At 48.0% G+C, this 25308-nt stretch overlaps 1 protein-coding gene and 1 long non-coding RNA gene across 3 annotated transcripts in view; both read left to right on the top strand.

Annotated features, from left to right (window-relative positions):
• Window positions 1–1424: 1424 nt before the first annotated feature.
• tent5ab (terminal nucleotidyltransferase 5Ab) lies at window positions 1425–6480 on the top strand. 2 transcript variants are annotated; one of them, XM_027031211.3, is made up of 3 exons: window positions 1425–1544; window positions 2828–3304; window positions 4375–6480. In XM_027031211.3, the coding sequence occupies exons 2-3, from the start codon at window positions 2885–2887 to the stop codon at window positions 5155–5157; spliced, it is 1203 nt and encodes a 400-aa protein (XP_026887012.2). In that variant the 5' UTR covers window positions 1425–1544; window positions 2828–2884; the 3' UTR covers window positions 5158–6480. The 2 variants fall into 2 exon arrangements, with proteins under 2 accessions (XP_026887012.2, XP_035377568.1); XM_035521675.2 differs by lacking the exon at window positions 1425–1544 and having other exon boundaries at window positions 1963–3304; window positions 4375–5094; window positions 5300–6480.
• A 7371-nt stretch (window positions 6481–13851) lies between these two features.
• LOC145653028 (uncharacterized) overlaps window positions 13852–25308 on the top strand; it is a 12655-nt gene continuing 1198 nt past the window's right edge. The window contains exons 1-6 of the long non-coding RNA XR_014119270.1: window positions 13852–14679; window positions 15302–15939; window positions 17068–17212; window positions 21851–21905; window positions 22015–22092; window positions 22211–25308. The exon at window positions 22211–25308 is cut by the window's right edge and continues 1198 nt beyond it. This is a non-coding gene — a long non-coding RNA (uncharacterized LOC145653028). The remainder of the gene's footprint in view (window positions 14680–15301; window positions 15940–17067; window positions 17213–21850; window positions 21906–22014; window positions 22093–22210) is intronic.

Raw genomic sequence — 25308 nt, 5'->3', positions numbered from 1 at the left:
AATCAAACCCTTGACACTGGTGTTCAGCTCCTGTTAGTGTACGTTACCACAGCTGCTCCCATGACCTCCGGTGCAGCTGTGAAGGTTTTGCACTGTAGTGCCAGCAATGGTAAGCTACAGCTTGTAGTCTGTTGTGGAAGATATTTGTAGTCCATTGAGGAAGATGCTTGTCCATTGTAGAAAATACTTAATTGTTCTTGCTAACACCAGCAAACCAGGCAAGAGAAAACATTTGATTTTACAGTTGATCTGCTAAGTCACATGGCATAACTGATCATACTGTGGTGGTCAGACTGGGAAAATGACCCATGGCCCAGAGGACATGGAAAACAGTTTTCTAAATTTCTCTGTTCATGAGAGAATATTTCTGTCGTGTTGCCATATCATATTGCTATTACTGATGCAATACATCTGACATCTTTTTTGCCTTTGGGAAAAAGATTTAGAACAATTGTTAGCCTGGAACCCATCAAACCAGTCTGGCAGGGGCCGCAGACTGAGAGAGGGGAACTGGGCTGTATGCAGGGGATTGTCGCTGTGGTGGGATTCCCGCTTCAGGCCTACACTTCCTTCCTGAGTAGGACCACAAGTGTGTTGTCTTTAACAAGCATTCTCTTAAGAACAGCTGCAGGGTTGCAACGTGTTCATCCCTGCAGTGAGAGCATCAGTAAAACAGAGAATTATGGGAAAATTTAATGACTCCCATGTCACACACACACACAATGGCCTGAGCAGACGTTTTAGTGTTTTCTGTTTGCACTTTTTTTGCCTTTTGTTATATTTATGGGTTTTATGCATTTAAAAAACAAAATCATTTCTACTAAGTGGCACACAAATGCTAAAACTAAAGCCATTTCTAGAGGCAGGAGAGGTACTACTAATGTCCAATACCCTGATTCATCCTAGGATGAAGACTGGATGACGGTGGTGTTACTGATGGTGATGGGCATCTACAGATGGACATTTATGGAGGGGCACTGTGGCAGCATATAAGATTCACTGTGCAGCCAGTGCACGCACACACACACTCTCTCACTCAGACACACAGTCCCAGGGTAATCTGGAGTAATCCTGCTCTACTGGCTGTTGTGTAGCAACGCAGGTCTACTCCACATGAGTTGTGGGTGGCGTCTAGTCTGACCTGACTACTGCTGGTAGTGTGTGATCGCTGGTGGAGGTGAAGTACGACAAGAGAAGGTGAACTGCACCCTTGTGGAGCTACATAGACATGGCATAGGGGTTCTTGGTCAGAGTTAGTCACTCTCTCTCTAAGGCCATGACACTGCCCAGTGCAACATGTTGAATTTTGCCCCTCAACCACAAGTGCTGTTGGGGGGAGGGGTGGGGGTGGGGGGGTTAGGGATGACCCTAACTTTCTGGAATTATTCCCAAGCCTACGTTTCCAGACCTGACCTTCTCCCACACGGACCACGGGCTTGGAGCCAACCTGGCCAGAATCCCGGAGAGTCGGACAGCGTTTCTTTCTCTCTCTTCCGTTTGCCTTTGCCTCAGGACACAGAATGAAGTAAAACTCCGTTGTGACGGTGTGTATTATAATGCGTGCTGTACAAACAACGTTGATTAGACCTCAGATTCCTTTTGGGTTCAATTGCATTTCAGTGCATGCGGAGTTTCAGTTTAATTTTGCATGAAGAGGAAATTGCTTTTATTTGATAACATGGCTGATAAATTTTGCCGGCTTTCCTGACCTTAACAATTGTCTCTTAGCTAACATAGTTAGCTGCTTTAAGATGCTTTACTTTCACAACAGATTTTGCACGAAATGTCAAGGAACTAAAAGGGATTGCTGAAGCTGTGCGTTTCTTGTATACAGAGCCCGTTTCTCTCTTTCTCACACACACGCACGCACGCGCCGCGTCCGCCATCTCGCCGCCGTTTCCTGTCGCAGGACTGCATGTCTCCTCGAGGGGGCCCCCATGAGACATCGCCGTGCTTCACCGATCGGACCGACAACTTTTCCGCTGTGCGGTTCAACTCGCTTTGTTGTTCATGATTTAATTTTAGGTTGTTCAAAACTAAAATGAGTTTGTTTCCATACAGTCCGACAGAGAGCGGGTTCTGAAACGGGCATACAGGGAAGGCGACGTTTTTGCAAAGCAAAACAAAGAAACATAAAACGACAAGCAAGTAAAAGTTCTTGTCTGTGGCGTAGTGTGTCCAGGACTCACAGCAGCGGGCGGTGGCTGCGCTCGACGCGCGCCATTGGCTCGCTCGGCTGTCACTCACACTCCGCCGTCCTCGCGAGGTCCGATAAAGGCCGAAGCGCGGATCTGTCAGCTCGCGCGGCGGCTGCGCGTGCGTGGACCGTTTTAAAACTCGCGACCACCGGCGACCGATTACTCGCGTCAGTGGTTCGCGCGCGTGTTACGTTCGGAGTCGCGTTTTGTTGCGCTTGACCCAAGCGCACGAGCAGATGACGCCGCGTTATCCACGTTAACTTTTATTCCCCGCTGTAGTTTTGTGGGGTTTTTTTTTTTTATTTTTTTTTTACACGGAACAGCCTAAGTCGAGAGTCCAAGAGGAAACGCGAGCCGCTCGTTATTAGCGGAGGCGTGTCCCACTGACGGAGCTGAAAACGGCTCCGTGCAGTCGCCCGTGGCACTCTGATCCTCACGGCCCAGGAGAGCCGCGAGACCCTCACCGCTCAGCCGACTTGCAACTTTTTTTGTTGTTGTTGTTTTTGCACGCGCGCTGAACGCGCAGACGCGAGCTTTTGCGCACAGAGCCCGCGGCGTTCCAGCCTCGCGTGTCGATGCATTTGTCAAACTTCCAATAGATTGTTTCATTTGTTTGGCATCTGCTGCAGACAAAATGTAACCATGTCACGCTCAGATGGGGCTGTAGGCATCCACCTCTAATCAGCATGGGAGACGTTCTGTATCACGGCAACGGCGGGACCAGCACGGACGGGACCGCCACCAGCGTGTTGAACTGGGAGCAGGTTCAGCGCCTGGACAGCATAATGACGGCGTCCATACCGATACACGGGAAATGGAACTTTCCCACCTTGGAAATGAAGCCCCGGGACATTGTGAAAGTGGTACGGTGTCGCATGGAAGAACGGAAAATCCACGTCCGCGAGGTCCGTTTAAACGGCTCCGCCGCGAGCCACGTTGTGCACGAGGACAGCGGTTTGGGGTACAAGGACCTCGACCTGATATTTTGCGCGGACCTGCGAGGCGAACTGGAGTTCCAGATGGTGAAAGACATCGTTCTCCACTCACTTCTGGACTTCCTGCCTGAAGGCGTGAACAAGGAGAAGATAACGCCGCTTACTTTAAAGGTAGTTTCGCCGCTTAGGTGCAAAGTTGCACTGACGCAGCCTAACCGCTGCTTTTATCCGCCTGTGCGTCCACGCGTCAGCTAAACGGTATTTTCACAGCTGGTACTTCAGTGTGCATAGCAGGGCACGCGCCGCTTATGAAGGGTTCCCCCGGGTGCAGACCGCGTCTCTCTAAACCGGTTCACCTGCGATCCGCTTTCACCTCGTGCTCCTCATTGACCACAGAGGACAGTTTTCATGTGAGCAAATGAAGGCAGATGGAGTTGCGGTTTGGGGGCGCCTCGCGTGGCTATCGGCAAAGATGCAAAGTGCCCGCGCGCAGACAGCTATCTGGAGAGCGTGCTTTCTGTTCCCGTGCTCCCGTGAACATTCCCATTCATTAGTAATGCCGTCAGAAAATGCGTGTATGGAATTAATGACCTTTCTTTAAGTTAGATGCGTGCCAGCCACCTGTCTAGATCACAGATCGGACGTTAGTGGACATAGCTGTGAAAAACTGACCACAGATCGGACGTTGGTGGACTTGGCTGTGAAAAACTGACCACAGATCGGACGTTAGTGGACATAGCTGTGAAAAACTGATCACAGATCGGACGCTAGTAGACATAGCTGTGAAAAGGTTTGCCAGTGTATTACATTGGAGTAGATTCTGCCTGCAAAAGTAACTATAGCAAAGTTAAAAAAGGGATAAAGTGAACAAACACAAATAGTTCTCTCTCCCTCCCTCCCTTTCTCTCTTGTTTTTATTCCTCTATCTCTGTCTATCCCTGCCTCCCTTTCTTCTGTCTCTCTCATATATATAAATGAATGTGTGTGTGTGTGTGTGTGTGTGTGTGTGTGTGTGTGTGTTTTTACATTTATTTATTTATTTTTTGAATAGCATTAGAGTACTTGTACTCCAGTATAGCCAAAGCATCAGAAATATGGTTTGGATAAAATGATGTGACCTTAGTTGTAATGATGAGGGTAAATTGAGGAAACATGTACAAGTAAAACATTCAATAATAATAATAATAATAAAGATTACTAAAATTAATCTACGTGTCTCTCTCTCTCTCTCTCTCCGCTAGGAAGCATATGTACAGAAGATGGTGAAGGTTTGCAGTGACACAGATCGCTGGAGTCTCATCTCTCTGTCCAACAACAGCGGGAAGAACGTGGAGCTGAAGTTCGTGGGCTCCCTGCGTCGCCAGTTCCAGTTCAGTGTCGACTCCTTCCAGATCCGCCTGGACTCCCTGCTGCTCTTCTACGCGTGCTCGGAGAACGCCATGACGGCCGCCTTCCACCCGTCGGTGGAGGCCGAGAGCGTGTACGGCGACTTCGCCGAGGCCCTGGAGCACCTGCAGCGCCGCCTGATCCGCACGCGGCGGCCTGAGGAGATCCGCGGCGGCGGGCTCCTGAAGTACTGCCACCTGCTGGTGCGCGGCTTCCGCGCGGCCTCCCCGTCCGAGATGAAGGTGCTGCAGCGCTACATGTGCTCGCGCTTCTTCATCGACTTCCCGGACGTGTTGGAGCAGCGGCGGAAGCTGGAGTCGTACCTGGCCAGCCACCTGGTGGGCCTGGAGGAGCGCAAGTATGATTACCTGAGCACGCTGCACCGCGTGGTGAGCGAGAGCACCGTGTGCCTGATGGGGCGTGAGCGGCGCCAGGCGCTGGGACTCATCACCGCGCTGGCCGTGCGCGTGCTGGCCGAGCAGAACGCAGTCCTGGACGCTGCTGCCGTCACCTGCTACTACCAGCCCGCGCCCTACGTCGCCGACGGCGACTTCAGCAACTACTACGTAGCACAGGTACAGCCCTTCTACGGCCACGGCTCCGCCCACGCCGCCTCCCGCTGGCTGCCGTGCAACTGAGCCCGAAGCCCCGCCCACGCCGCCCTGAGCCCAACCAATGACGTTGCGGCGGGTCGTGAGTGACTGACGTGCCTTTTTGTTTCCGGATTTTTAGAGTTGCCGGAATTTCTTTTTCTTTTTTTTTTTTTTCTTTCCCGTGTAGAAAATACAGAGGAGAAGACACGAGCTCACCGAGTGCAGATGAACGACGAAACGAGGAGGAGGAGGAGGAGGAGGAGGAAGAGGTGACTCACCAGCATGGCTTCCACTAGCTACAGCCTGAAAGCTGTGAACAGACTCTGACCTCATTCCATATGAGAGAGGGATGAATGTGAGGAATAGAATGAGATCCAGACGTGTAAACGTTGCTCTTCTGAAAGGTAGACATGATGGACGACAACGTGAAGACACGCAGTGATTCAGAGACTCAAAGTCAGACCAGAACTGGTTTACCAACCAAAGATTTTTCTCAGCAGCTAGTTGACGAGACGCTGTACTGTGTGTCAGAAATGTTTGACAATCAACCACCCCAGTGCCTGCAACAGTGCAAATACCGCAGACTTGGAGAGCAACCCACCAAATTTATGCGCACGTGTGTGTGGTAACGAGGCTGTACAGGCTAAGCTCTGATTCCGACTCTCACTCCAGTGCCATAAGAGTTGTGTGGGAGCAGCAAGACGGGTGTGTATGCGCACAGGAAGCCCACTTCAGCAAGGTCTCCAGAGCAGAGCGACCAGCAGGGCGCCAGCCCTGCACCACAGGGGTGCGAAGTCTCCCTAACGCAGCTCATCAGTCTGAGCAAGATCAGGAAGAGCTCACAGCGCCCCACATCAGCAGAAATCATCACAAGCGGCTCTGCTATTGGCTAATTTGAGAGTGAAAGTGTGGGAAACAATTGTGGATTGTACATACGCCACCTGTAACCATTTGTCTCATTTTTGTACTGATTCTTTATTTGTGTACACGTTGCTCCAGTGATCAGGTCATCTCCATGACTGTGTTTTCATATGCTGTGAAAGGTACAGGTGTTCCTGAGCATTCGTTGTGTCTTTACGTCATCATCCGAGTGGTTCGGAAAAGGATGTTTGTTTAGCTTTTGGTAATTTTCTTAATGCACAGAAAAGTATAATATGTTTATACACGTTTGCAGACTGTATTTTTGTCGGTGTGTGTGTGTTTGGCTTGTGTATGTCCAGGGTCCTCTCTAAATGGAGTGTGTGTGTGGGTGGGTGTATGTGTGTGGTTGTAGATGCTGTCTGGGCTTCATATCTGTGCTCCTGAGACCCTCCATCTTGTACAGAATGGTGTAATTTGAACATGACTGTCATTAAAGTGAGAAAACGATCGCTTGTCTCTGGAGTCGTCACTGAACGTGAGTCTGGCCTTGGGGACGTGAGCTAGTGGTCCCATGTGAGCCGCTCATCCCGCGTGAGCTGCTCATCTTGGGTGTGTCTCGCGTCCCGCGCAAGCCTCTTATCCCGCGTGTGCCACACATCCCATGTGTCTTTTCTTAGGCTGACCTGTCCGTGTGGTCATACTAGCCAGAGGGTGGCTGCTTCACTTGTAAATGATGCGTGTACATCCAGGGCGCTGAATGAGAGCACCAGAACGTCCAGACGTCTTCAGACTGCCATGCACAACACTGGTGGACCATAAGGCACCTGTGGTGCCGGTGCTAAGGCCAGGACCAGGGGCTGTGTGAAGCTGGTTGATGTAAAAATGGAATGTGTGTGTGTATAAAAGTAACCTAAGCAACACCTAAGGTCTTCTTCTCAGGTGTCCGTGGTAACAGTATTACATAGAGGCAGTGGATTTATTTTAGCCTTTGTCATGGTAACGCATTGGAACATCTGCCAAATGTCCATTCTGCACTCTTGAGTCTCTTTCTCTCTCTCTCTCGGCCAACAGACATGTCCTCACCTCTCCCAGTCCTGTCCTTGTTTGAAGCTACTTAGTTAAGCCATGAGATGATGGGCAGGAAGCTTGTTTTCTTGTACACAGCCCTGCTACATATGTGTAATACACGTCATACTGGGACACACTGGTTTCTTTAGTGCTACTAAACCACTACAGTGGCTCTTGTGAGTAGATAATTAGAATAAACCTCCCATTAGGGTGTAGCATTAGTCCAGATTGGGACTAGATGATGTGCGTTAGTCCAGTCTGAGGCTAGATGACGTGCCTTAGTCCAGTTGGGCTAGATGGCGTGTGTTAGTCCAGTCTGGGGCTAGATGACATGCCTTAGTTCAGTCAGGCTAGATGACGTGTGTTAGTCCAGTCTGAGGCTAGATGACGTGCGTTAGTCCAGTCTGGGGCTAGAGGACGTGCGTTAGTCCAGTCGGGCTAGATCAAGTGTCTTAGTCCAATCTGGGGCTAGATGACATGCGTTAGTCCAGTCTGGGGCTAGATGACGTGCGTTAGTCCAGTCAGGCTAGATGACGTGCGTTAGTCCAGTCGGGCTATATGACGTGCGTTAGTCCAGTCTGGGGCTAGATGACGTGCGTTAGTCCAGTCTGGGGCTAGATGACGTGCGTTAGTCCAGTCTGAGGCTAGATGACGTGCGTTAGTCCAGTCTGGGGCTAGATGACGTGCGTTAGTCCATTCTGGGGCTAGATGACGTGCGTTAGTCCAGTCTGAGGCTAGATGACGTGCGTTAGTCCAGTCGGGCTAGATGACGTGCGTTAGTCCAGTCTGGGGCTAGATGACGTGTGTTAGTCCAGTCTGGGGCTAGATGACGTCCGTTAGTCCAGTCTGGGTCTAGATGACGTCCGTTAGTCCAGTCTGGGGCTAGATGACGTCCGTTAGTCCAGTCTGGGGCTAGATGACGTGCGTTAGTCCAGTCGGGCTAGATGACGTGCGTTAGTCCAGTCTGGGGCTAGATGACGTGCGTTAGTCCATTCTGGGGCTAGATGACGTGCGTTAGTCCAGTCTGGGGCTAGATGACGTGCGTTAGTCCAGTCAGGCTGGATGACGTGCGTTAGTCCAGTCGGGCTGGATGACGTGCGTTAGTCCAGTCTGGGGCTAGATGACGTGCGTTAGTCCAGTCTGGGGCTAGATGACGTGCGTTAGTCCAGTCTGGGGCTAGATGACGTGCGTTAGTCCAGTCTGGGGCTAGATGACGTGCGTTAGTCCAGTCTGGGGCTAGATGACGTGCGCTAGTCCAGTCTGGGGCTAGATGACGTGCGTTAGTCCAGTCTGGGGCTCGTCTGCCTTAAAGTCAGTCTGTCCTCACCACAGTGTGTGCTAACCTGACCTAGCCTAGTCTTAGCGTCAAGCACTACCCTCGTCACAGAGCACGAGGCGGTATGAGCTAGCCCTGTTGTACCTAATGGAAACCACTGTGTAGCGATGTTTAGCCACTACACGTCCACAGGGAAACCGGGTGTGAGGGCATGTTGGCGCAGTCCAGCACAGACAAGGCCTGAAGGAGGCAGTGGTTCAAGCCCCACCACTGCCAAGTTGCTATTGTTGGGTCCCTGAGCAAGACCCTTAACCTTCATTTGCTCAAGCTGTACTCAGTCATAATTGTAAGCTGCTTTGGATAAAAGTGTCAGCTAAATGCTGTAAATTAAGGCGGTAACTTTAGTCTCATGCTAAATGTGTAGTGAGGGTGCTGTTTTGAGCTTTGTGCTGAGTATTAGCCTGCCTGCTCCAGTCTAATGAAGTTTTTAAGCGCTGGTTAATCAGCAGCCTGGAGTGTGGGGAGGGGGTAGCTGTACCTGGAACTTAAAGGGTTTTGTCTCACTATAACACCTTTACCTGGAGGACACAAAAGCCCCGCCCCCAAGATGCTGCCTGTCCTATGGCTGCTGCACTGGTTTCAGGATGGACTGGAGATTGGAGTCATGACCCTTGACCTGATGACCTGTCCATTTACTTCTGAGGTCTTGGGAAAGAGAAGATGGACTCAAATTCCCTGCATGGAGAAGACTGCTCTGTTATCAGTATGGTCACCCCGTATTTCCTGATTTGTCTCTGTCTGTCTGTGCTATACTCCCACCTACTGGCAGGAATGTAATATTGCACCTGGTGCCTAAAACTGGATATCACAGTTATGACTGCAGCTAAAGATTAGTGCTGTTTCAGGCTCTTATCTAACAAAGAACTTGCTTGTGCAAAATCCAAAATACCTCATACAAGTAATTTATCAGTACAGCCATTGAAAAGTGCACATGCAAATAATTTAAACACATGATTCACTAAATCAATAAAGCCAAACTTCATCTGCCAGGTTGTGTAAACATTCGGAGAAACAGTCCCGTATCGTCCCTAAAGCAGAGTTACATCCTGCTCATGAGACATTGTGAGCTGCATTTCATCATGCCTAAATTTAATATGGGATTGACTTTCTGCAGTCTTGGTAGAAATATCTGGTCTGGGAAACAATAGCTGAAGCAGTGAATTATGAAGTTGAACACAGTCACTTAAGAGCAAATCCCAGTTCCCATCGCAGGGCTACAAACCTCTGACTCACTCAGCTGTTCCCATGGTACCATGCTGGCGCTCTGCTCAGTTCAAGACCCAAATACGTTTTCATCCCAACTTATTTATAATGATATAAAGATGTGTGTGGGTGTGTATATGTGGGTGTGGGTGTGTCTCACTGTCTGGATGGGTGTGTACGTCTGTGTGTACTAATTATGTTTGACATCATCAGCTGGGGATAAGCAGGCCTCAGTCAATCAGAGTGAGTCCTGATAGGAGTCATGTCCCCTCACTCACACACAGTCCTCATAGGAGTCAAGTCCCCTCACACACAGTCCTCATAGGAGTCAAGTCCCCTCACACACAGTCCACATAGGAGTCATGTCCCCTCACACACAGTCCTCATAGGAGTCATGTCCCCTCACACACAGTCCTGATAGGAGTCATGTCCCCTCACACACAGTCCTCAAAGGAGTCATGTCCCCTCACACACAGTCCTCATAAGAGTCATGTCCCGTCACACACAGTCCTCATAAGAGTCATGTCCCCTCACACACAGTCCTCATAGGAGTCAAGTCCCCTCACACACAGTCCTCATAGGAGTCAAGTCCCCTCACACACAGTTCTCATAGGAGTCATGTCCCCTCACACACAGTCCTCATAGGAGTCATGTCCCCTCACACACAGTCCTCATAGGAGTCAAGTCCCCTCACACACAGTCCTCATAGGAGTCATGTCCCCTCACTCACACACAGTCCTCATAGGAGTCATGTCCCCTCACACAGTCCTGATAGGAGTCATGTCCCCTCACACACAGTCCTCATAGGAGTCATGTCCCCTCACACACAGTCCTCATAAGAGTCATGTCCCCTCACACACACACAGTCCGCATAAGAGTCATGTTCCCTCACTCACACACAGTCCTGATAAGAGTCATGTCCCCTCACTCACAGTCCTGATAGGAGTCATGTCCCCTCACACACAGTCCTCATAGGAGTCATGTCCCCTCACAACACAGTCCTCATAGGAGTCAAGTCCCCTCACTCACACACAGTCCTCATAAGAGTCATGTCCCCTCACTCACACACAGTCCTCATAAGAGTCATGTCCCCTCACTCACAGTCCTGATGGGAGTCATGTCCCCTCACACACAGTCCTGATAGGAGTCAAGTCCCCTCACACACAGTCCTCATAAGAGTCATGTCCCCTCTGTGCTGACACTCGAGTGTAGACTCATCAGGTCTGAATCTCTTTGTGCTGACACTCCAGAGTAGACTCGTCAGGTCTACATTAACTGAATGAGAAATTTCACTGCGGCCTGTACGGCCATTCTTAAACTTACGGTGTTTAGTAATACATACAGTGTTTATTGCTTCTGTTTTAGGCAGCGATGTATTAGAGTCCATTTAAAGTCCATGAACTCTCCAGAATTACACGATTGATGTAGGTATGGCTGGTGGATGTGAACACTGCTAGAAGTGAACACTTAAACATGAACATTTAGAAGTGAACACTGCTAGACGTGAACACTTAAACATGAACACTGTTAGAAGTGAACACTTAAACATGAACACTGTTAGAAGTGAACACATTTAGACGTGATCACTTAAACATGAACACTGTTAGAAGTGAACACTTAAACATGAACACTGTTAGAAGTGAACACATTTAGACGTGATCACTTAAACATGAACACTGTTAGAAGTGAACACTTAAACATGAACACTGTTAGAAGTGAACACTGCTAGACTTGAACACTTAAACATGAACACTGTTAGAAGTGAACACTGCTAGACGTGAACACTTAAACATGAACACTGTTAGAAGTGAACACTGCTAGACGTGAACACTTAAACATGAACACTTAGAAGTGAACACATTTAGACGTGAACACTTAGAGGTGAACACTGTTAGAAGTGAACACTGCTAGACGTGAACACTTAGAGGTGAACACTGTTAGAAGTGAACACATTTAGACGTGAACACTTAGAGGTGAACACTGTTAGAAGTGAACACTGCTAGACGTGAACACTTAGAGGTGAACACTGTTAGAAGTGAACACATTTAGACGTGAACACTTAGAGGTGAACACTGTTAGAAGTGAACACTGCTAGACGTGAACACTTAGAGGTGAACACTGTTAGAAGTGAACACTGCTAGACGTGAACACTTAGAGGTGAACACTGTTAGAAGTGAACACTGCTAGATGTGAACACTTAAACATGAACACTGTTAGAAGTGAACACTGCTAGACGTGAACACTTAAACATGAACACTTAGAAGTGAACACTGCTAGACGTGAACACTTAGAGGTGAACACTGTTAGAAGTGAACACATTTAGACGTGAACACTTAGAGGTGAACACTGTTAGAAGTGAACACTGCTAGACGTGAACACTTAGAGGTGAACACTTAGAAGTGAACACTGCTAGACGTGAACACTTAGAGGTGAACACTGTTAGAAGTGAACACTGCTAGACGTGAACACTTAGAGGTGAATGTTGCGAAACATTTGTTTTTTCCTCTCATGACTTGCATGCTTGACTGCTCTTTGAAAAACAGTGTTAGACAATGAACTCTGACCTCTGAACCTTTCAAAGGTCACTGTGCTGGATGGACTGTGCTCATGCAAAGCCAGATGGGAGCAGTCCAGCCATGTGTGTGTGTGTGTGTGTGTGTGTGTGTGTGTGAGACTGTCTGTCTGTGCGAGTGTGTGACTATCTGTCCCTGTGAGTCTGTGTGTGCATGGTTGTGCATGTGTATGTGAGTGAGAGTGTGAGTGTATGTATGTATGTGTGTGTGTGTGTGTGTGTGTGTGTGTGTGTGTGTGTCTGTCCTGCTCTATCAGTGACTGTGCAATCTGCAATCTCTGGCTTGACAAACCTCTGCTGCTGTCCAGACTGCTTCAGGGCAGTAAAAGAGACTGTGTGTGTGTGTGTGTGTGTGTGTGTATGTGTGTGAGAGAGAGAGAGAGTGCATGTGAAAGTATGTGTGTGTGTAGTAGGAAGGCTTTTTCACAGCTGCTCTGGGATACGTTGACCTCTTTCACCTTGGCTTGACTAATAATCTCTGTGTAACTGTATTATTTAAAAACTCTGCACCAGACATCCAAGCAAACAGGATTATTGTTTATATAAAACTGCAGAGATTTCTCATGGTCACTGTAAACTGTAAACGTTTTGGCAGACTGATAAAGCAACTTGAGTAAGAAAGGGGAAACAGAACCCTGATGTGTGTGTGCATTTTGCATGCATGTGTCTGATAAAAACTCGCACATACTGCCATGTATTTGTATATATGATGTTTCTGTGTGTGTGTGTGTGTGTGTGTGTGTGTGTGTGTGTGTGTGTGTATGTGTGAGTGCACATGTGTGCATTTTGCATGCATGTGTGTGATAAAAACTCCCACATACTCCATGTATTTGTATTTATAATGTGTGTGTGTGTGTGATCTCAGGCTGGGTTATAACTGGTCTTGGACTCCCGGTCACGCCCTTCTGGACTTTGATGTTGAAATTAATACGACACCATGTTATAGAGAAGGTCAAGAGAAGGATTTGTGAAATTAGAGGTGATTACGTCCTGATGAATGTAGAGGTGGTTTAATCAGTGAGTATATCATAACACCATAATGTCTGATACGGGAGTAGGAGAACAAAGTGAATGAGTGAATGAGTGAAAGAGGGAGAGAGAGAGAGAGAGGGAGAGAGAGAGGGAGAGAGGGAGAGAGAGAGAGGGAGAGAGAGAACTGTAGCTAAAGGAAGCTAAATGACAACCCAGGGACTAACCCCCCTTGTCTCTGTCTGTCTATTTATTGTTCACACTCTCTCTCTCTCTCTCTCTCTCTCTCTCTGTTTGTGTGTGTCTCTCTGTCTGCCTCTGTTTGTTTTAGTGGTTGTGTGCCTGTTTCTCTTGGTCTGTCTCTGTGTCTGTCTAAGTCACTCAGACATGTTGGATGTGTCTCTGACAGTGAGCTGGACGGGCACAGGAGAATGGGCTCGAACAACAGTATGAGCAGTGTGTGCGTGTGTGTGTGTGTGTGCGTGTGTGTGTGTGTGAGTGTGTGAGTGTGTGCGTGTGTGTGTATGTGTGTGTGTGTGCGTGCGTGTGAGTGTGAGTGTGTATGTATGTGTGTGTGTGAGTGTGTGTGAGTGTGAGTGTGTGTGTGAGTGTGTGTGTGTGTGTGTGTGTGCGTGTGTGTGTGTGTGAGTGTGTGCGTGTGTGTGTGTGTGTGTGCGTGCGTGTGAGTGTGAGTGTGTATGTATGTGTGTGTATGTGTGTGTGTGTGTATGTGTGTGAGTGTGTGTGTGTGTGTGTGTGAGAGTGTGTGAGTGTGTGTGTGTGTGTGTGCGCGTGCGTGTGTGTGTGTGTGTGTTTGTAAATAGGAATCCATGACTCTCATTTTCTGTCTTTCTCTCTCTCTCTCTCTCTCTCTACCTCTTTCTCTCTTTCTCTCTATCCCCCCATCTCATTTGCATGCAAGAACAACACGTGAAGTTAACAGGCCTGATCCTGTTCTGTCTGGTTCTGACTGAAAACGTCTACGCTGTACTGTTTAAAGTCCAAACTGCCCATGTAGTTCAATGCCCTAATTCCTGCAATCCTCACAAGCAGCTCACGTTACAGCAGCTCTGGAGCCACAGGAGGGAGAAGGAGAGCGAGATCTCACCCCAGCGTGGACATCCAGGCTTAACAGCGCGGGCTGTAACCACAGCCACGGATAATGTGCAGTTTTTTGTCCAGCATTTGTAATGCAGCAAAATAGTTTGTTGTACGTTTGTCTTAAAGGAACTCGAGCTGTTCAGGACAGTACGCAGCATCAGGACATCACCCAAGCTGTGTTCAGGACAGTACGCAGCATCAGGACATCACCCAAGCTGTGTTCAGGACAGTACGCAGCATCAGGACATCACCCAAGCTGTGTTCAGGACAGTACGCAGCATCAGGACATCACCCAAGCTGTGTTCAGGACAGTACGCAGCATCAGGACATCACCCAAGCTGTGTTCAGGACAGAGGCCCTGCCTCCCCTCATCTGATAACTATATATAACACCTTTGCAACAGGCATCACTGAGACTCTGCAGTGTGTAGGGACACAATGCACCACTCTTACTGGCTGTAAGAATAAAAGTCTCTGTCTTTCTCTGTCTTTCTGTCTCTCTCTGTCTCTCTCTCTTTTGCTCTGTGTCAATTCAGAATGACCGTCTTGTGCAATAAAGTTGAGCTAAAACGAATAACTTAAAGCACAATAAGAGTAACAAAAAAAACGCCCACACAAATAAATAATTAAATATTAGTCTTGCTCACATACATTAATGACTCTCTCTCTCTCTCTCTCCCTCTCTCTCTCCCTCCCTCTCCCTCTCTCTCTTCCTCTCTCCCTCTCTCTCTCTTCCTCTCTCCCCCCCTCTCTCTCTCCTTCTCCCTCTCTCTCTCTCTCTCTCTCTCCCTCCCTCTCCCTCTCTCTCTCTCCCTCTCTCTCTCTCTCTCTCTCTCTCTCTCTCTCTCTCCTTTTCCCAGTCTATACACATTAGAACATTAATAAGAATAAGAAATTTGTTGCAGAAATGATTTCAGCTCAAGGATAAATTTCACATCTGAAGTTCAATACGTGTGTGTGTGTGTGTGTGTGTGTGTGTGTGTGTGCATGCATATAGGAGATTTTTTGCTGTTTGCTGTTACACTATGGCTCATGTTTTGCTATTACAAGTATCTCATTCAGGAACTTTCTTTTCCTAAGTGGCAGACTGTCCTTCCTGTACGAGCTGCGCCCTTCTGAGGACAACAGGAACCAGAGGAAGAAGACAGCCGCACACAGGAAACGAGCACAAGACCAACCCTACATGAGCAAAGCGCCTCTTTGCAAGTCAACAGCGTGATGGTGCGATCAGACAAAAAGGCGGGTATTACAGCAGCACTCTGAGACCCGGCTGCAGATGTCCCAAGCCTTAAATCTACTGGGAGAATAAAAAATGATATGAATAACATCACTGAGGGAGGATTCATAAACCAAACCCAATTCCTATAACCTAAAGTGAAAGAAACAGGCAGCTCCCAGCGTGGAATATAACGGCTCGCTCTCCGGGACGAAAACACTGCTTCAGAAGATTTCACAGCCACTTTAAACCTTGTTGACAGCTGTTTCAATGGCCTTGGCCTGTGTTGCCACGTCAACCAGCGGTGTGGAGCATGCGCCGGTGTTGATGACCTCGCTCGCCTGCGATAATGACATCATAAACAGGGTCCCAGCAGACCCGTCCTCTAGCACTTTTAGGGGCGGGCCCAGCGGGAAAATGTGCGCCTTCGTTCTCTGGATCCTCAGCGTCGTAAATCACGTGCGGAAAGACGTTTGAATGGTGCATCCTGTTGAGAAAGGAGGTGAGGCCTGCCAGCCAAAGACGAAACGTTTGTCACATAAAGCAAATTCAGCACTTATTCACAACATAGAGAGAGAGAGAGAGAGAATCTGACATCTAGAGCCTCATATCAAACACACATTCTCACATGTTGGAAAATCCTTTTTAATTGTTTACAGACCTATACTTCTAACAATATGTGCAGACTTCTGTACAGACATACTTTTAATGTGTACAGACCTAGCAGACCGTGTGGAGCTCAATCTTCCCAGAGTCCCCCAACACAGTACTATCATCACGTCACTATAACTAACCCAACACAGTACTGTCATCACGTCACTATAACTAACCCAACACAGTACTGTCATCGCGTCACTATAACTAACACAACACAGTACTGTCATCGCGTCACTATAACTAACACAACACAGTACTGTCATCGCGTCACTATAACTAACACAACACAGTACTGTCATCGCGTCACTATAACTAACACAACGCAGTACTGTCATCGCGTCACTATAACTAACACAACACAGTACTGTCATCGCGTCACTATAACTAACACAACACAGTACTGTCATCATGCCACTATAACCCAACGCAGTACTGTCATCGCATCACTGGAGGTTATGGTGTAACAGTGTGAGGGGGTTACAGTGCGAGAAGGTTACTGTGTGAGAGTAATGATTCGCAACAGTTATGCTGGGAGGTGTGGTGATAGAGCCTGTCAGCCCCTGAAGGAGAGAGCGTGATGTTATTGGGACCACATTTCCCACCTGCTAGACGTGCGTCGCTGCTTTCAGCCTTTGTCACAAGAGCGTAACAGTGTGTGAGCAGTGCAGTGTAAGTAACAGTGAGAGAGGGTTACAGTAACATGGATGTCGCAGTGTGAGGTTTATTGTGAGAGTTACACTGTCAGTGTGAACATTGTGAACATTGAAGTAACAGTGTGATACACTTGTAAAAGAATACCAGTGTGTGTACCAGGTAAGTCACTGACTGAGCTATATATGAGTAACACTGTAAGGTTTATAGAGTATGAGTTGCAGTGTTGAGGCTGAACGGAATGCGAGGGCGTGAGAGGACAGAGAGGAGGTGAGCAGTGTGGTGTGGTGAGGGCCTGGTCACTCCCCTCTCTGTGCTCCAGGATGCAGAGATGTGGGAACATGACAAGCAGATGTGAGGCCTGAGTCTGCCATGGAGGAGTGCGCGTCACAACATTCCAACCAGCTCTGGGACCAACCCTACAGGAAGCACCTCGCTGACATCACATCGAAGCCAGGTCCAAGAAGGTTTGTTTGTTTACTGTTTGTTTGTCTGCTGCACAACGACATAATAATAAGGACAGTGTGGGCCAGGCACCGTATCATGCTGATGAGTGAAGTATACTCTGTTTATAAGTCAGCAGACCGAATCTTGCTTGAGTTGCTCAAACTGAAATGACTCATTGAAAAATGAGCCGTATTGGTAAATACACATAGTCATTTAACTACTAACACAAGACGTTGTACAGTGCCATGTCTTTTGAACAAGATGTTTGAACAAGTTTAAACAGCCAAGGTCGGTGATGTAGTGTGTGAGACATCATGTTCACCGAGGACTATTCTCTCATTCACTGGCACACACTGTAGCCAAGGTCTCTCCCTGCGGCATCTTGTGTGGCTGGATCTTTGGTATTTGCCAGGTCTTGTGTGATTTGGGTCTCTGATATTTGCCAGCTCTTGTGTGGCTGGGTCTCTGGTATTTGCCAGGTCTTGTGTGATTTGGGTCTCTGGTATTTGACAGGTCTTGTGTGATTGGGTCTCTGGTGTTTGCCAGGTCTTGTGTGATTGGGTCTCTGGTCTCGTCCTTCAGAATGATTTTTGCTTGGGTCAAACAATGTGTTTACATAGATGTTCAAGAAAGATTAAGTAACAACCCTGGATGAGAGAAATCTGTAGTTAATCTCTTAGGTCACTTAAGAGTGCAATGAGGATAAACAGTGTCAGCTGAAGGAAGTGATATTCCAGTTATGAAGTGATATTCCATTTATGATTGAAGGAAGTGATATTCCAGTTATGACAGAAGGAAGTGATATTCCAGTTATGAAGTGATATTCTAGTTATGACAGAGGCTTTGCTCACAATACCTCTGTACCTCCTTCCAACATGTGTCAATACAGGAATGTGACCAGAACATGTGTGTGAAAATACGAGTTCGGCCTTTATTCACTGAAATGCACACAAAGATGGGAAGATAGTCATTGATGCGTAGGCTTGGAACAGTCTCTGACAGGAGGCTAGGAACCATCAGGGTGAAGTCAATGAGGAACAGGTGATTAATCAATAAGTGAGCAATTGGAACTGGGGAAGTGAATGTGTGCTGTGATTGGTGGATATGCTCTGTGAGGCCTGGCCAGGTACCAGCTGGGTGTGACAAGCCTCTCAGGAGTTTTGTTTTCCTCTCAGGAGAGTCGCGTGTCCTATGGAGCAGGTTAAACTGAACTTCTACTGAACTATCTTGGGCTTGTTTTGCAAACATCGCTCCACTCCTTTTTTGGTAAATGTAATCAAGCCCTGCTCACTTTTCTTCACTACTGAGGTGTCTGGACAGAAATAAAACTTGCAGTCCCTTTGAAGTTGCCTTCCTAACGCTTCTTCACCTTGTTTAAGTAGAAGAAGCACCAGTGCTCCTCCTTGTTGGACCCTAACATAACCTCTACCTACTACGCCTTTCAAAACGTTGGACATGTCATTGGAACGGCTGCTTTATTGGGTCAAATGTCAGCCTCAGTTTTTTAGCCTCAGTTTTTAGCACTAATATATATGTGAGTTCTCTTTCCTGCCCATGCCACTCAGGTTTATCTAGAGAGCGTCAAACACTAGCATCACACGCTCACCCTCTGAACTTGGCCCAGAGGCCATGCGTCCGCACCTCCTCGGGAACATGGCCGCCGCAGTAAACACATTTGTTGACGCACCTGCACTGGGTTCTGTGGGGGGCACCATAATGACGTTTGCTGATAAAAGTCCTTTATTGCACCACTGAGCAGCTGTCTCAACACAACTGCAACACCCCCTCCCCTACACACACCCACGCACCAAACATGTTTATGCCTAATAAGAAAGAGTTGAACTTCTAATGCAGACCTGCTTGACAAAGACCTCCAGGCAGACCACCTTTTGGTTCCATTCCAGCCTGAACACACTTGAGCCAGGTAGATGGGAGCTCAGAGGGCATTTTTGTCTTACACCGCTCGACAGGCGACTTGGCTCTGGTTGTGCTAAAGTGCGAAGACCCTCACAAGGTGCTTCTGGACCTGCTGCAGTCAAGCAGGGATTGTGAGGGTGTGGACAGAGCATGGAAAAGCACCCCAGCCAAGGTTAAAGGGTCTGTGCTGGCTGGACTGTGCTGCTGGTCCCTGAGAGGTATTGTGCACCTCTCCAGTATGGGGCATCAGCATGAGATCCAAAGGGATCCGACTGTCATTGGGTGGAAATCGCTTTTCCAAGGTAACATTGGTTTGTGTTGCCCAAGACAAGCTAAAAAGATTCAAAGAGCTATTGTATGAACGTCGACTGGAATCCTGATCTGGATTAACGGACAGGACGTGGATTCCACAGAGAGGACTAGACGGAGTGTGATTTCACGGTGGTCTGTGGATGCGGACTGGTTATAAATCCCATCGCATTTCACAGGTCAGTCCCAGAATAAAGCCAGAGTAAAGAAGTCCTTGCGCCCCCGGCTGAGTGAACTCCAGCAGAGAGCACGTCCTTACAAACCCCGAGCAGGACACAATGACTTCTCTTCCTACACAAGACACAAACACCTGCTATTTGCTAGAGAATAGCCATAAAAGAAAAGCTTCTCTCTCTCTCTCTCTCTCTCTCTCTCTCTCTCTCTCTCTCTCTCTCTCTCTCTCTCTCTCGCTCTCTCTCTCTCTTTCGCTTTGTCTACCTGTCTTTCTCACTCTTTCAGTGTCACTACAGGGCAGTACTGATCCCAGCTGTGAGTGGATGGGGAGTCTTGCTTTTTCAGATGTTTTTCTAAACACCAGATGGGACAAGAGACAAAATCCACACAGGCTGATGGAGAAGGTTGGGACAAATGCCGGATAATGTCAGCGCGTCTCCGGCAGTGGTCACCAGCCCTCCACCTGCATTCTCCACGTCCCACACCACGTGTCTGCACCTTCTCAAGCTACTCGCCGTCTCCTGGATGCCGTGACCGACCGTATCGTGTGTCCTGGAACAGCGCCAGTGTCCGCAAGCTTGGGTAGCACAACCCTGAGACGCGTTCTGGAGAACCAATTGTGACGATGTGAAAATAGATCGGAAGAGGAAAGGAAAGAAGTGTGTGTGTGTGAGTGTGTGTAAGAGAGAGAGAAAATCGATAAAGAGTGGCCTTCCCATTGCCAGAGGTGACCGTGCAGACAGCGATGAAGACCGTGATGAACACCACAGAGGAAGAGTGGAGGGAGGCAGCAGTGGTCCAGACCCCTCTCCTGAGGGCAGAATGGTCACAATCACAGAAACACGCAGAACAGTGTGTCATTATGGGGGCATTTTCCTTTGTGTGTGTGTGTGTGCCAGTGCTACTATTGTTAGCAAGGTTAGCATGCAGAAGTGACATGTGCAGAGGGAAAGAACACCCACACGTCTGAGACCCTACTGACTCTGGTGAACAAGGCCCACACGTCTGAGACCCTACTGACGCTGGTGAACAAGGCCCACACGTCTGAGACCCTACTGACTCTGGTGAACAAGGCCCACACGTCTGAGACCCTACTGACTCTGGTGAACAAGGCCCACACGTCTGAGACCCTACTGACTCTGGTGAACAAGGCCCACATGTCTGAGACCCTACTGACGCTGGTGAACAAGGCCCACACGTCTGAGACCCTACTGACGCTGGTGAACAAGGCCCACACGTCTGAGACCCTACTGACTCTAGTGAACAAGGCCCACACGTCTGAGACCCTACTGACTCTGGTGAACAAGGCCCACACGTCTGAGACCCTACTGACTCTGGTGAACAAGGCCCACACATCTGAGACCCTACTGACGCTGGTGAACAAAGCCCACATGTCTGAGACCCTACTGACGCTGGTGAAGAAGGCCCACACGTCTGAGACCCTACTGACTCTGGTGAACAAGGCCCACACGTCTGAGACCCTACTGACTCTGGTGAACAAAGCTTACACATCTGAGACCCTACTGACACTGTGATGATGATGGTGATGATGATGAACATGAAACCTATGATGATGATACCTGTGATGATGATGAAGATCTCCAGCAGGCTTTATTCTGGACCTTAGAGACACCGCCCTGTTCCAGGGAACACAGCTACTTCACAGCAGCACATCAGCCCTACCTGCTAGCTGAGTTTAGGACCTTAAGGAGATGATTTAAGGAATTGTGGGTAATGTATGTGAGAAACGTTCCACAATGAGAGTGATAATAGCGGTCATGGTGGTGGTTGAGGAACTATAGCAGAGTTTAATCCCACCCTATAATCTCCAATTAGATTTTTCTTATCTGGACTGTCTGGTGTGAGATTAGGACAGGGACTAAACTCTGCAGGGCAGTAGAACTCTGTAGTTGGGGTTGGGAATCCCTGCCACATTGTCATTAAATAAAACCGGGACAATTTTAAATACGGCATTAAAAGGATGTGATCCCTTACAATGCCGTATTTAGAATCGTCCCATGCTGGCATGCTAAAGTGCATTCAGTATGGATACCTTAGCAGACTACAATAACCACAAGCCCTTGCTTCCATCATGTGACCAATTAATCCAGTTTGGAAGCATTTAAAGAATTCATGCATACACATTTGATATGGTTTCATGAAGAGTTTTGTTTAGTTTGAATTCTAATAGATACCATTAGGTTAGCTGGCTAGTTGTGACTTTCTCTGGAAACCTTGTCTTTGTGTTGTTTTGTTAGTTCTGCCATGGACTTGAGCATGAGTGCCTCAACACACCACCTCACCATCAGACAGGTGAGTTTCAGAGCCTCAGCATACGTGAAGGCTGAGACTTCTAGCTGTTGCTGTGTGGGTTATGTCTCAAAATGATGGATAACATGTCATGTGCTGTGCTGAAAACAAGCTTTTGGACCACTGTGAACCTGAGCGTACGCCGAGCAGGAAGGCTGACGTCCATGTTTCAGCCAAGTACAAATGCTGGGTGAGTTCCTTCACCCTGACCCTGCTGTTCTCAGAGGACAAAGTGAGGGGAAAAGTCTGGGTTTTGTTGTTCATGCTATAAATGCTTTGTTTGCCCTCCCCGTTTCTCTTGCTAACAGCAGCCATGTGAGTCCAGATCACCAGGAACATTCTCGTGTGATGGATGTGAGGGACTTTCCTACTCACTCTAAGGCCCAGCGGGGAGGAGGCTAGGGAGGATGCAACATGCTACAAGCCACGCCCACCGACCCCACCGACCCCGCCCATGCGCCACCAACACCAGACACATGATCTAAAGCATAGGGGGACTGCTATAGGGACTGAGCATGTGCAGTAGACATGGAGCCAGACAAGGTCAGTATCTGCCTGCGACGCTGTGGTAAGGCGCTGCTAGACCAGCTCTGAAATGTATTCCCCTACTGTTAGGATTTACGAGCGGGAGAGCCTTTATCATGTGTTGTTTCTTTCGGTCTCTTTTTCACTCTCTGGTGTGTGCGTGCATACTCTCTCGCTCTCTCACACACACGCACACACACACACACATGTGCGCATCCTCCACATACACCACCCATGCAACCACCCTAATGGCTACACCCACATAAATACGCTTTCCAAAGCTGCAGTGGGCTATGGCACATAGTTGTGTCTTGTGCTCAAGGTCTCCTGCTTGTCAGGGCACTACAGTCTCAGAAGGTGCTTTAGTAGTTCAAAATGCATTTATTAAGACTTTTGAAAAATAAATAATGTTGACTTTTAACTTTAATAAACTTTGGATGTCCAGTTTCCCAGAGTCAGATCAGAATTTCCAGTGATGACTCACCACTGACACTGCAGTTTAGACTATATCTGACAACCTGTCTCTTCATTTTAAATTTGGAGAGGACCTATAGAAAATATTTCCTCAGTGTGCTTCAGTGCTACATAGCTTTAGGAATTATATTTAAGAAACAGCTCCTGTTCCCATGGATACACGACTTCTGTACGATCTAATTGTTTGTCTGTCCTGCAGGTTATCGAGTAATCTGACAGCCCTCGGGGACTTGTGTGGCACTGTTCATATACCTGTCAGTCACATACCCCTCACTCACGTGTTGCCATAGTAACCCTGAACTGCTCAATTTTGCAGCTATTTAGGTTCTGAGGTGTATAGAGGTGTTGGACGTGAGGCTTAAAGCAGGTTTAGAAGCAACTAATGTGTAGCGCACACAGAATAGGATGATGACTGCAATTTGAAAGTCATGCTATTGCCTCAAGATAGAATGATTGACAGGTGAGACCTGGAGAAAGGTGGGTATGGCTTCACATACACAATCTTCATCTTCTACTGACCAGAGGCAGAATAAGGAGCCATCTTCCTGCCACTGAGTTTATGGCATTTATTTGACATTTTTATCCAAAGTGACTTACAGTTATGACTCAGTTAAGGATCTTGTTCAGCAGACCAACAGTGGCAACCCAGCAGTGTTGGGGCTTGAACTGGCAACTGACCTTAACCACTGAGCTACCACTGCCCCAGTGGTAGTTTAGTCACTCAGGAAAACTGCTAAGCATTGAGAAGAAGGTTCTGACAGCTTGTTCCTTGGACACACGAAACACGGCGTGCTAGATTCAGAAAAACGGCATTTGCAAGTGAGAAGGTCTCGAGGCATGCTAACAATCTCTCTGAGATGCAAAACATCTGTGACGTTCAACCCAAACAACCTGTACACAAAGTAAACTTATTACCATGAGAAGATGAGAGAGAGAGGGAGTGAAAGAAAGACTTCTAACCATAGAAGATAAGAAGAGGGAGAAGCAGATGTTTTACCATGAGACGATAAGAGGGAGAGAGCTTTCAAGAATCCAGGCTGAAGGAAACGCCATTGGCTTTATGACCCAATTCATCTTTCTGTCTTTGCTCTAGCTGGTTGGCTCAAGCTGTGACTCTAAATCCAAAAGTTTGACCATGAGATGAAGATCATGGAAGACACACAGACGCTGTACAGCCTGTGGCAACTGCAGGACTGTGACCCAGTGGTGACAGATGAGAAAGCCCTTGTTCAGGTCCACCCTTAACCTTCAACCCTTAACCTTAACCCTAACCCTTAACCCTAGTTGTAACCCTAACCCTTAACCCTACCCATAGTCTCAGCTATGGTCCACCTTCGTACCCCTCTCAGATTCCACCTGTGTGGAAGTATTTATGGGGCCTGAGTGATTTAATATCAAGCGTGCGGAGTTATTTCTGCCCTGTCCAGATGAGCAGAGGCCTCTTAAAGTGCAGAAAACTCCAAATGCCACGAAGCAGTTAAACGCAGTTAAACGCAGTTAAACGCGTCTTTAGCAGCCAGAGGAATTTGTGCTTTTGTAAAAGCACTGCCTGGGTGCGTACAGCTACTCTGTCAGGACCTTCTGATGGGCTCCCACTGATCTAAGATCAGTACTGCCTGTCACGGGATGCTGTGTTGTGGCAGTATGGTCTGTTTAGTGACTAAAAATGTATATCTTGGCAGTTAAAAAAAAAAAAGAGCAATAAATGTAGTTTGTACTGTTTGTACTGTACTGGTAGAAGGCGGGCGTTGTTGTTGTGTGTTTCTCACCTACAGGGGATAACTGCAGGAGAGTTTTAAGATCCTGCACGTTCTGGTGGGTCATTAGCAAACGTTCAGCGTGTCTGACAGGTGCTAACGACCCCTGGCTCGGTTCTTCTTCAGGTGCGTGCGCCCTGCATGTCGCTTATATCGGCCGGAACATTCAGGCTCTTTGCGCGCTTTCTGAACTGCGTGTAATCAGCAAAGTTTTTAAATGGTTGCCATGGGAGCGCACTTTGTCATTGCTTTGGTCTCATTTAACTGCACGTGAAGTAGCCTGTTGCCTAGAGATTACAACTCTTGCCCTCTTTTAGTAGAAATATCACTTGATTAGAAAGGCCTTGTTGAAAATGTAGTTAGTGTGTGCAGCGTTTGGATGTGGACGCATCCTCATTGGTCGGTTTCTGACCCCAGGACCTCTGCTGATTGGTTAGGTTTAGGTCACCAACCTCAAACCAGCCATTTACACATGAAGAAAAACACAGCAGCACCGCTGAGCTGTTTAAACGTATGTGAGTTGAACTTTCCCGAGCGTAGCTGTGTGGACACCTGTCCACCAACACCGCACACAGTGATGTGTCGACAGGACAGGCTAAACTGAAGCCAGCAGTTATCAGGCTTGTGGTAGGAGAAGACCTGCATACAGA

Source organism: Electrophorus electricus, chromosome 21 (genome assembly GCF_041902795.1).
Source record: "Electrophorus electricus isolate QZ-2024a chromosome 21, ASM4190279v1, whole genome shotgun sequence".
Classification (NCBI taxonomy): Eukaryota; Metazoa; Chordata; class Actinopteri; order Gymnotiformes; family Gymnotidae; genus Electrophorus; species Electrophorus electricus.
The sequence above is the reverse complement of the archived record's forward strand: the minus strand, read 5'-3'. Positions and strand labels throughout refer to the sequence as shown.

What these genes read in the sequence shown, in the direction of transcription:
- tent5ab (XM_027031211.3), top strand. Translation starts at nt 2,885, where the DNA reads ATGGGAGACGTTCTGTATCACGGCAACGGCGGGACCAGCACGGACGGG. An exon ending in TAACGCCGCTTACTTTAAAG is followed by an intron (nt 3,305 to 4,374) that starts GTAGTTTCGCCG and finishes TCTCTCCGCTAG; the next exon opens with GAAGCATATGTACAGAAGAT.